At 38.2% G+C, this 12,279-nt stretch overlaps 1 protein-coding gene across 1 annotated transcript in view; it reads right to left on the reverse strand.

Moving 5' to 3' along the window:
- The window catches only part of LOC101883486 (uncharacterized), a 7,688-nt gene extending 437 nt beyond the window's left edge, over positions 1-7,251 (reverse strand). The window contains exons 1-2 of the mRNA XM_087243820.1: positions 7,051-7,251; positions 1-3,478 (exon numbers count right to left, since the gene is read on the reverse strand). The exon at positions 1-3,478 is cut by the window's left edge and continues 437 nt beyond it. Of these exons, the coding sequence (XP_087099946.1) occupies positions 2,529-3,473 (945 nt within the window). The 5' untranslated portion in view covers positions 3,474-3,478; positions 7,051-7,251 and the 3' untranslated portion in view covers positions 1-2,528. The remainder of the gene's footprint in view (positions 3,479-7,050) is intronic.
- Positions 7,252-12,279: the final 5,028 nt, after the last annotated feature.

Below are 12,279 nucleotides of genomic sequence, written 5' to 3' on the forward strand. Positions count from 1 at the left end.
GATTGGGAGGCCATGATCGTAAGGGCCGATAGAGAGACTTTGGCCAGGACACCAGGGTTACACCCCTGCTCTTTCACGAGAAGTGCCATGGGATTTTTAATGACCACAGAGAGTCAGGACCTCGGTTTAACGTCTCATCCGAAAGACGGCGCCTACTGACAGTGTAGTGTCCCCTTTACTTTTACTGGGGCATTAAGACTCACACAGACCACAGGTTGAGCGCCCCCTGCTGGCCTCACTAACACCACTTCCAACAGCAACCTAGTGTTCCCCCATCAAGGAACTGACCAGGCTTAGCCCTTGTTAGCTTCATTGAGTAACCGGTCTTGGGCTGCAGGGTGACATGGCTGTGTTATAACTTTATGCTTTTATTCTTCACTCTTTACCGTCTTTTTCTATACCAGCCGATTGTGTGTGATTGATAGATTAAAGTGTTTAGTGTAGTTAATAAAGCCTTATTTGTATCACACTTGAAGTTGTTCATTATTCGCTCATAACTGGCGTCCCTTATGCTGATTTTGCAACATGCTCTGCATAGATTTCTACTTCAACAAGGTCATATCCAATACAATCTCACGGCAATTCGTAACTTTTTCATTTAGTGGCTAATTCGTACAAATTCGTACGATCTAATTCGTACATTTTAGTACGATTTGCGTATCCCCCAATGACGGTTGGGTTTAGGGGTGGGGTTAGGTGCCACGCCTCCTTTTTAAAATCGTACATTTTCTTACGACTGAACTCTCGACGAATTCGCCACTAAACGTAAAATACTTACGTTTTCTCGTGAGATCAGGCTGTCATATCATATGAAGAAACACTTGACCCAAAGACGTCAAGTAAAAGTGTATAGCTTATCTAAAATATTATGATTAATTATAACTTATGGTTAATTATTAGTGTTTAACCACTTAAACACTGCTGCTATTTGGGGATTTCCGCCTGGATTTTGCCCACCCAAATTTAAAAGCTTCCCAAATCCACATAAAGAGGTGCAAAAGCTAAAATTGGGTATCATATTAAAGAAAACCCTTTGAATTTTCATAAAAAACTATTGAAAGTGTTTAAAATAACTGTATAGGTCGTCTGTGTTATAATAAACACCTAAAAAAAGAGGCGCTTTTTGTATTTTTTTTTTATTAACTCAAATTTGAAAGTCTACCTTTTAGGTTCTGTGTGGTCTAGCGTGCTGTAATTAATTTTGGTGGTTCCTGCACATGTCTGTAATCGTAGGAAAAAAGAAAAAGGTCTCCACCATAATCTATGCAAAAGTTATTGCATTCCAACTGATGAGAGGTGCTGTACAAGCCACAGAGACCGATCATTGTTTTCATATTTCACTATTCTTTTGTTTGATCAAACATAATTCACTGTGTTTGGACCACATCAGACATATAAAAGGATTACTTATGCACATCACCTCAAAAACAGAGGAGAACGGCCCTGAAGGGCACAGCATAAGGTCAGAGATGACAGCTGTCTGTGCTATCTGGGGCTGCTTATTGATCATGAATGTATTGTTTACATTTCTGCGCCATGGAAACACCACAATAAATTCAGCAACTGTTTGGCATATGAATATAATTCAGTAAAAAGAATACCAGAACTGTATAAGCACTGGCAAGAGCTTTCATTTGAGCTATAACTTGTACATGTGTCACATAAAAAAATATGAAAATGAACCAATGTAAAATACCCAGCTCGGGTATCCAAAATACTGTGTATTTAAGTGTAAATAACTTTTATACAGTAGATTAAAAACCAAAGTGATGCATATGTTTAAGTGAGTTTAAGTGGTTCAGCCAATTTTATGTTTATGCCTGATTAATGCGTTGTTCAATACAAAGTTTCAGGTGTCATACAAGTGTCAGGTAGGTTTGCTATTTTAGTTTTGACGATGATCTGTTGATTTGTAATACATGAAATTCAGGATTTATTTCTGTCTGGAAGAAAGTTTGTGTTGGTCCATTTGTTCTGGAGTTAACTTGGCGTTTGAGTGGGTCATTATGTTCTTCATACAATAATCATCCGTGCATGAATTGATTATCTAAACCAGGGGTTCCCAAACTTTTCAGCCCGCGACCCCCAAAATAACAATGCCAGTGGCTCGCGACCCCCAATATCCTCTGAGGTGGTTATAAATACAGAAACCTTGTATGCAATGACGCAGACACACCAATTAAATTTGTGTCAGTGCTTTGAATGTGCCAGAAAGTATAACCTGATGTTATAAAATCAAAATGCATCTGACGCTATTGCTGCCTTTAATATAATGTAATTACCCCAGGGGTCGCAATCCAATAGAACTAGTAACTATAAGCTAACTATATAGTATATAGTAACTATAAACGACTATTTTTATTTTCAGTATTGTTATGGATAAAATATGTTAATTCTTATGGTTTAATAAAAATAAATAGATTTTTGGAAATCACCAGGCGACCTTCATTGCCCCGCGACCCTTTGGGGGGTCCCGACCCCCACTTTGAGAACCACTGATCTAAACAACAACAAAGCAGATATGCTGTTTATGTGGCGACTTTTTCACCCCCAAGTTTACAAGGTTTCTCTCTAGTGTGAATCTTCTTATGTCTTTTTAGATTTTCTGAATAACTGAATCTCTTGTCGCAGTGTGAACACTTGTAGGGTTTCTCTCCAGTGTGAATCTTTTCGTGGCTTTTCAGGTTTCCGAAACCACCGAATCTCCTGTCGCAGTGTGAACACTTATACGGTTTCTCTCCAGTGTGAATCCTCACATGCCTTTTCAGACTTTCTGAATAACTGAATCTCTTGTCGCAGTGTGAACACTTGTAAGGTTTCTCTGCAGCGTGCATCCTCTCATGTCTTCTCAGAGCTCCTGAATAAGCAAATCTCTTGTCGCAGTGTGAGCACACGTACGGTTTCTCTCCAGTGTGAGTCCTCTCATGTGCTTTCAATTGTTCAGCCGTACGAAAGGTTTTCACACATTTAAAGCACATGTACTCTCTCACACCGGTGTGGATCTTCTGATGAATTCTTAAATGATTTTGACGTGTGAAACCCTTTCCACACACAGAGCACGGATAAAGCTTCTCCTTTGTATGAACTGTAAGGTGTCTCCTCAGCCCTGAAGCCATCAAAAATGCTTTGCTGCACTGATCACACTTGTGTGGTTTCTCTCCAGTGTGGATCTTCATGTGATTAGTAAGCGAGGATAACTGTCTGAAATGCACCCCACACTGAGAACATGTGTATGGTTTCTCTCCAGTGTGGATCATCATGTGTCTATTAAGGTTTGTTGACTGTCTGAAAGTCATCCCACACTGAGTACATGTGAATGGTTTCTCTCCAGTGTGAATCCTCATGTGATACTCGAAACCATATTTGCTTGCCAGACCTATTCCACACTCAGTGCAGGTGAATTTTTTCTCGTCGTCTCTCTTCAGTGAGTCAGTTTTTTCACTCATTTTCTCATGACGGCGTGTCTCCTCCATCGGGCCTGAAATACAAATAAACAGACTGCCTTTAAAAGGAATTATTTAAACAAGGTGAAGAAAGTGAAAGTTGACCACCACTACTTTGAAACATATCTAACACCCTGACGTTTCCTAAATATATGCGTATTTCTAACATTCTTATTTGTTTACCTTACAAAACCAGAACGAACTGAGCATTTCTACCTTTAATTACTATATTGCTCAAAACGACTGCATGCATGTCTGCTACTTTTCGCTGTGACTGTAAATAAGTGTGCATTTTTGCCTAGCAACTTCCTGCTAACATAAACATAACCTTCTGATAGCAAACACAAAGTTACTTCAGATATACATTTTCAAAACAGCATATTATGTGCAGCTATATAGCTCAAGGGGTCCGTTCTTCGTAAGTGGATTACTCAGTTAGCTGGATTTGGATATTGACGATTTGACACGATCCAGGATCGTTTCGTTCTTCAAAGCTGATCCGAGACTTGTTGTCATAGCAACAGTTCTGCTAGGTCAAACCTGATCGGGAGCAGGTTCAATTCATATAAACAGGATTAGATCGGCTCAGTTCAAGCAAAGATAATACAGAAAGTATGTTCCGAATTCTGATATTTTCTTACAGTAGTAGTTATATACACTTGGGAAAATAGTATATATTTTTTTAACTAGAAGTTATAGTTATTAATAAAATAAATAAAGTTATACATATTAATAAAACTTATGCAATCTGCACTCTCGAAATGAAAGTACAAAGACTGCCACCTGGTGGTGCACAGAGAAAACTCATTGATATGAACTTTTTAGATCGCTTTAGTACAAATTGTGTATAATAGAAATGCACAATATGTGACTTTTTTAAAGCAATAATACATTTATGCAGTCATGAACATGTTTTGATAGTTCATATGCCAGTGAAGTTGCAGACGCCTTTACCAATATCAAAATGCTTTTGTAAACAACCAGTTATTCTTTACACCGATTTAAAAAACGGCTACTATAATAAAACTCTTATCTAACTGTAGAACTAAATACACTGATATGCATTGAAATACATGATGAATACTCTTGACACATTAAAGTGTAAAGCCTGCAGCTCACAACAAATGTGGAAGGTTATCGCGTGTCATATTTAACAAGCCGTTTACTGCTAATTTGATGTAATTTTGCTCACATGGATAATTGAATATTAATCAGATGATGTCATTACGCTGCTGTGCCGTCAGCCAATCGTTGCATTGCTGATCATGATTTCGAGGATCGATAGATCTGTCCTTCACAACACACGCAGCGATCTCAGATCAGTTTCTAATCTGATTCGCGAACTTGTTTGAAGAACGAAAATGAAAGCATCCTTGACTTCTGCTGTCTTCATTAGTTTCAGAAGCAGATTTCTCTACAGTTTAAAATGGCATTTTTGGATATCTTTTTCTGCTGGAGATACTGTTGTACTAAAAAAAAATAACAATAATAATAAAAAGTCTGACTATAATGAAGTTCACGGCCCTTTGGCTGCCGGGAAGGAGGCGGAGAACCGTCCCAGTTTTAAAATATTTATTAATAACAGCGACGGCCGTCTAAACCAAAACAAACGGACGGCAGCTCCTCACGGAGACTGCCGTCAAACTGATAGCAAAAGTAAAATATGTCCGGGCCCGGTCCTCTCTCGGCTTCCTCTGCCATCGTTCCTCCTTTTATGGTCCAGAGCTCCTTCCATGGGATTCGAGGCAGGTGCGCACCGCAGGTGTATCCACTTACGCGGTGGCCTCACTCCGTTCCCACGGCTCTCGGCCACGCCCCCTTGCTACACTGACATATACCACTGGAACTCTATAACAGAAAATGTTGGTGGTTTTAAAACCTTGACTTTTACAAACCGCGGTATACCTTGAAAACGGCCATCCTCCTATGCCTATATAGTACGTGAGCAATTCCAGCGTTATGGATGTGAAAGTATATGTTAACATTATATTAAAAAATCTCTTTATATTTTCCAAAACAAACAACCACAGAGTTAAGATCAGAAAAATATAAATCTGTAAACTTTTTTTTTATTAAAAAAAAAAAAAACGTGTTATGAATGTGATGTAAAAAGTCTGCAAGTTTGCATTAGAAAACATACTTAGTACAAATTCTGTGAATTAAACTGCACAACCCAAAAGAAATAGTCACTCATTATAGAACAAAAGCAAGTGTTTTGCTTTATTTCACATGTTTTGCTTTTATGAGGAAAAAGCTCCGTTATGGATGAGACTGCTGTGAAACTGGCACTTGTTTGATTTTGGTGAATCAAATATTACAGTTTGAAAACACTGACAGAGACATTTCTGAGTATTTGTAAAGAACTGTAAAACGCTTGCTTACACACACAAAAAACAGAGAAACGATTTTGATATTTTGGCAAAAACTTAATTTTCTTTCATGGCAAGGTTGACATTTGCATGGAATTGCTCATATTCATTTTGGACAATGGAAAGAAAATTAAGACTTTAAAATGCATAAAACACTGATAGAACCTTGATTCTTGCTCAAAAAGATAATAAAAAAGAAACCAGAAAAACACAACGAGCTGCTGTCTATATATTTTGTGAATTACAGCTTGTTAACATGCAAATACATTTTACAGCAAATTAATAAATAATTATTTTTAGCTCATCAATTTTACAGACAATTATTGTTTTTACACAAAACTAACAATTCATAGTTCAGTAATACTTTACAATAATTTTACTCCATCAGTTCATGCATTTACTAACATTAAGTATGAATAATTCTGTAAATTAATCATAATTCAACATTTACTAATGCCTTAATAAAATCCAAAGTTGTGCTTGTTAACATTAATGCAGAGATTTAACATGAACTAACATTGTTTAACTTAAATAATGTTAACAAAGATGGATGAATACCGTAATGAATGTATTACTAATTGTTTGTTCATGTTAGTAAAGGCATTAATCAATCTTTATCTTGACAATAAATTAATTAAAGTAATACCCATAATTCTACACCTTTTTATACAATTTTACGACAACCCACATGAAAAATACTACAATAATTTATTTATAGTTAATACTGTAGTGTTTTTTTAACTATCCTATAATAGTGTATTGTACAACTGTGTTATTGAATGCTGCAGCAGTAACTATGGTGAAATGAGAAAATGCTCTGCATACTGTAGTAAACATGAGTTTTTACTGCAGTAAACTGTGCTGTGTTGTAATATAGTTGTTGTAAATGTAGTACAGTGTTGGTGTTTTGTGTTTATACTACACTATTTCCTATAAATGACTACAGTATTTGTCCATGAGGGTGAAATGAGTGAACACAGCATTTCATTTGCCGCTAATAAAGATCAGACACATCCTGAAGTATAAGAATGTGTGAAAGTAAACAGGAATCATAACCTGTGCTTTTACCGCGAGAAGCTTTTACATCGAGAGCTTTAATAAAGAGGTTAGTGGCCAAAACCAAGCAAAAACAAAGCTGAAAACCGACACTGAAGAGGAACACAGCCGAGAGAAAAACACTTGAATATTGAGAAAGTAGGAATCTGAACTAATAAATAAGGAGAGAAACACAACGTTACCTGTTTACATATGAACACGGTAAAAGTCCGCTATTCCTGATCGCTTTCACAGAGGAATTGACAGTCAAGAGCCAGGATATAATGAAGAAAGGCAGGAGTTGTGTCGTGTTCGCTAAATAATCTCTCTAGAGTTGATAAAAGCTGAAGTGTAGCCTCTTTGTTTCTTCTCATCTTCAACACGAGTTTAATGTTGCTTGTTCTGAGCTTTTCCTCCAGCGCCTCCGCTATCAGTGTGCTGTGTACTACTGCCATCTAGAGGACAATCACAGCAACAGCGACTTACAGCGGTCACCGGGCGCCAGGAGGAAATCAGGTTCAGTCAAATTAATTATTTTATCAAGAAAGCAAAATCTACAGCAGACACTTCATATGAAAAAGTTCTGTAGTAAATACAAAAGCGTTTTTACCCAAACTATAGTAAAGTACATTAATCTGCTGTAGTAATCTTATGGCTGTTTATAGCTGTATCTTTTATTGATGTTGTGATGCAAAGCACATTACTCAATACTGAGGTTTAAATATAGGCCACACAGACACCGATATATGTCAATATACAGTTGAAGTCAGAATTATTAGCCCCCCTGTTTATTTTCTCCTCAATTTCTGTTTAACAGAGATAAATTACTTCAACACATTTCTAATCATAATAGTTTTAATAACTCATCTCTAATAACTGATTTATTTTATCTTTGCCATGATGACTGTAAATAACATTTGACTAGACATTTATCAAGACACTTCTATACAGCTTAAAGTGACATTTGAAGGTTTAACTAGGTTAATTAGGTTAACTAGGCAGGTTAGGGTTATTAGGCAAGTTATTGTATAATGATGGGTTGTTCTGTAGACTATCAGAAAATATAGCTTAAACTGGCTAACAATTTTGATCCTAAAATGTTTTTTTTTTTTTAAATGTAAAACTAATTTTATTCTAGCTGAAATAAAACAAATAAGACTTTCTCCAGAAGCAAAAAATATTATCAGACATGCTGTGAAAATTTCCTTGCTCTGTTAAACATCATTTGGAAAATATTTAAAAAAGGAAAAAAAATTCAAAGGGGGCTAATCATTCTGACTTTATCTGTATACACACACATTTACACACACATATACACACACACACACACACACACACACACACACACACACAAATATATATATACATATTTATACAACAGTTCTGTCTGGTTCTCGAATCTGATTGGCTGATAGCCGTTATATATTTAAGTAATATCAGCACCAGTAAAGCCTCTTTACCCTTTGTGTATTACTCCGCCCACATACAGCCAACAAAAAGCAGACACTACAGATCTAAAGTTTAAAAGAAGCACCCTTAACTGTTTAACTGTCAGCTTATGATTTGAATCCAACGCGGAAGAAAGTAGTTCCATTACTGCATCCAAATGGTGAAAAGCCTTGGAGTAATGATTGACGACCAACTAAACTTCTCTGACCACATTTCTAAAACTGCTCGATTGTGCAGATTCGCACTCTGTAACATCAGAAAGATCCGACCCTTCTTATCTGAACATGCAGCTCAACTCCTTGTTCAAGCTCTTGTTCTCTCCAAACTGGATTACTGCAACTCTCTACTAGCTGGGCTTCCAGCTAACTCTGTCAAGCCTCTTCAGCTGCTCCAGAATGCAGCAGCACGAGTGGTCTTCAATGAACCTAAACGAGCACATGTCACTCCGCTGCTAGTCCGTTTGCACTGGCTGCCAGTTGCTGCTCGCATCAAATTCAAAGCTCTGATGTTTGCCTACAAAGTGACTTCTGGCTGCGCCCCTTCTTATCTGCTCTCACTTCTGCAGATCTATGTGCCCTCCAGAAACTTGCGTTCTGTGAATGAACGTCGCCTCGTGGTTCCATCCCAAAGAGGGAAGAAAACGCTTTCCCGAACGCTCGCGTTCAATCAATTCAATAGTTGGTGGAATGAACTCCCTAACTGCATCAGAACAGCAGAGTCACTCGCTATTTTCAAGAAACGACTAAAAACTCAACTATTTAGTCTCCACTTCACTTCCTAATCTGGCATTGCCTCTCTGGATATACCACTAACTGTACTCAAAAAAAAAAAAAAAAAAAAATTACTAATTCTTTCCTTCTTACACTTTACACACCTGAAACTTGCCTATAGCACTTATTCATTGTTGCTCTTATAGTTGTGTAAATTGCTTCCTTGTCCTCATTTGTAAGTCGCTTTGGATAAAAGCGTCTGCTAAATGACTAAATGTAAATGTAAGTTCCTCATACAAAAGGGTTTTTGAGACTCTCCATGTTTGATTTTGTTTTCATATACACAATTATGCCGTCAAACTGTTGTATAAATGCAAAATCACGCTCGTAGCAGTGCGATATGGCTGTATATCGGCACTAAGGCACTCGATATGGTATTTAACCAGATTTTGGTAAAAACCAAAACAGTATCAACACTAAATGGCTCAGTGGTTAGCACTGTCACCTCACAGCATGAAAGTCACTGATTCGAGTCCCGGCTGGGTCAGTTGGCATTTCTGTATGGAGTTTGTATGTTTTCCCTGTGTTGGCGTGGGTTTACTCGTTTCCCCCACAGTCTAAACACATGCGCTATAGGTGAACTGAACAAACTAAAAAAAGCCGTAGTGTACGTGTGAATGAGAGTATGGGTGTTTCCCAGTACTGAGTTGCATCTTAAAGGGCATCCGCTGTGTAAAAGATATGCTGGAATAGTTGGTGGTTCATTCTGCTGTGGCTGCATCTGAAATAAAGACTAAGCTGAAGGAAAATGAATGAATGAATCTATAAAAAATCATCTGAAAAAATGAGTTGTGTGTAATAACAATGAAACAACACAAGGAGAAAGTGCTGAACTACTGAAATGTACTCTATATAGACGCGCTTGAACCACATGTGACAGATTATAACGGCTTTAACACACACATTTCTAAGTTGTGTGTCACAAAAACACTCTGTTATCCCTTAAAAACGTTATTGAAACTCATTTTCGGAGCTCAAATTACCAGTTGTACACGCTGTAAACGGAAGTTTTTAGCATTCTACCGGAAGACGCTGGTCGCTATGGCGAACTCCATGCAGCAGCCATGAAAAAGGTCTATATAAGTGTTACATTTTCAGTTACATTTTCTTTTTTAAATATTTCCCAAATGATGTTTAACAGAGCCAGGGAATTTTCACAGTATGTCTGATAATATTTTTTCTTCTGGAGGTAGTCTTATTTGTTTTATTTCGGCTGAAATAAAAGCAGTTGTTACATCTGGCTCAGGAATGTAACAGTGATGGAGACGACACGGCGAAGTATAATTAAAAAGAAGATTTATTTAACACAATTGAAATAATAATCAAAATATCAGTATCAGCATGTTAAATCAGTGTGAAACGCAAGTGAATGGATGCTGTAAGTGTTGTCAGTGATAGTGTGTAGATGCGAAACAACGCATAATGCCCAGATTGGAGCACAGCTCTGGCCAACTGCCAAATGAATGGACAGCGGCCCCGACAAACTCTCTGTCGGGGTTTAAATAAGGGCGCTGACCAGCATCAGGTGCGCTGAAGGCACGCCCCAATCTAGACACACAGAAACACAAAACAACACAGTCCTAACACAGTTTTTCATTTTTTAAAAATCCATTTTAAGATAAAAATTTTTAATCCTCTTTAAGCTAAATATTTTTGATAGTCAACAGAACAAGCCATTGTTATACAATAACTTGCCTAATTATCCTAACCTGCCTAGTTAATCTAATTAACCCAGTTAAGCCTTTAAATGTCACTTTAAGCTGTATAGAAGTGTCTTGAAGAATATCTAGTCAAATATTATTTACTGTCATCATGGCAAAGATCAAATAAATCAGTTATTAGCGATGAGTTATTGAAACTATGTTTAGAAATGTGTTGAAAATATCTGCTCTCTGTTGAACAGAAATTGGGGAAAAAAATAAACAGAGGGGCGAATAATTCAGGGGGGCTAATAATTCCGACACAAACTATAAAAGCCTCTCACGGAGAAAAAAATATATAATCTGAGCATCTACGTCCACACGACCGTCATCAAAAGAGCACGCAATCCACAGTAACCTCTGAAACAGACTAACGGTGCTTATACACCTACACTTTTGTTTAGGAACGTATCTCGTTTGCCCAGTTAGCGCGGTTCGATTGGCATATGTGAACAGGGCAATCGCACTCTGTTCCGGCGCCAAAGTAATCGCTCCGAGATCGCTTGAGTGAGGTGGTCTCGGCTCGATTGAAACGAACCCTGGAGCGGTTCGATTGCAGTGAGAAAGCGATCCAATCCGAGCGCGGTTATATCACAGTGTTTTATGGATATGTAATAGGCTTACGGCTACATGAAGAGAGAATTATGAGTAGGGCGGGAAGTTTCGCGAGTCTCCGGATGCCCGCAAACGAGTGATGATCTCCCGGTAATCTCGCGTCTCTCTCCCAGTCCTCAAATAGGCATCGTCGCGCACCCTTCTCACCCCTCCCCACCGTGTCTCTCCTCAGACACGTCACGCGCACCCTGTCAATCACCACCAAACCACCACCTCCTGACAGCTGAGCGGACGCTGCAAAATAAACCCTGACACTCTGACCAATGTAAGGAGAGTTTACTCGCACGTGACTTGTTTTAGCTCTTTTGGTCCGATTAGAAACTTTGCAGTGTGAAAGTGAACCGCTCCAAGAGCAAAGAGCAACAATGTAACAATTTTAATCTCTGTTTCGGAACAACTGAATCAATTCACAGGTGTGAAAGCACCCTAACTCTGGAGCATAACCTACCCCGGAGCAGGTTATCTTCAGAGAGTAAGCTGCTATAGTTACTTACCCTGAAAGCTACCTCCATTTTTAAACCCGAAAGCTGAGGATATCCACTTACTCCATACAGTTTCACAATTCAGTTTTAAAACACGTAACTTTTGCTATGGTTATGCTATCCGTCAACTTACATCTCAGTTTTAAAACGCTGCTGCTCCATGTCAGTGTGGATGGGGGAAAACGGAGACATCTGAAAACGGAGGCGTGGCTGCAGATCTGATTGGGGCTGTTTCCTCAATATTAAGTAGCCTACACACTAGAGCTGTAATCGGACCATAAAAATTTAGCCCGATAGGGCCCAAACCCAACAGGTACATTTTGATTGACAGCTTTATAGAGCCTGAACCCATTCATAGCCCGACATTATTCAAATGTGCACATGCACACAGCTCTATTGCATTTTTTTTATACGTC

Source organism: Danio rerio, chromosome 3 (assembly GCF_052040795.2).
Source record: "Danio rerio strain M-AB ecotype USA chromosome 3, GRCz13ab, whole genome shotgun sequence".
NCBI lineage: Eukaryota > Metazoa > Chordata > Actinopteri > Cypriniformes > Danionidae > Danio > Danio rerio.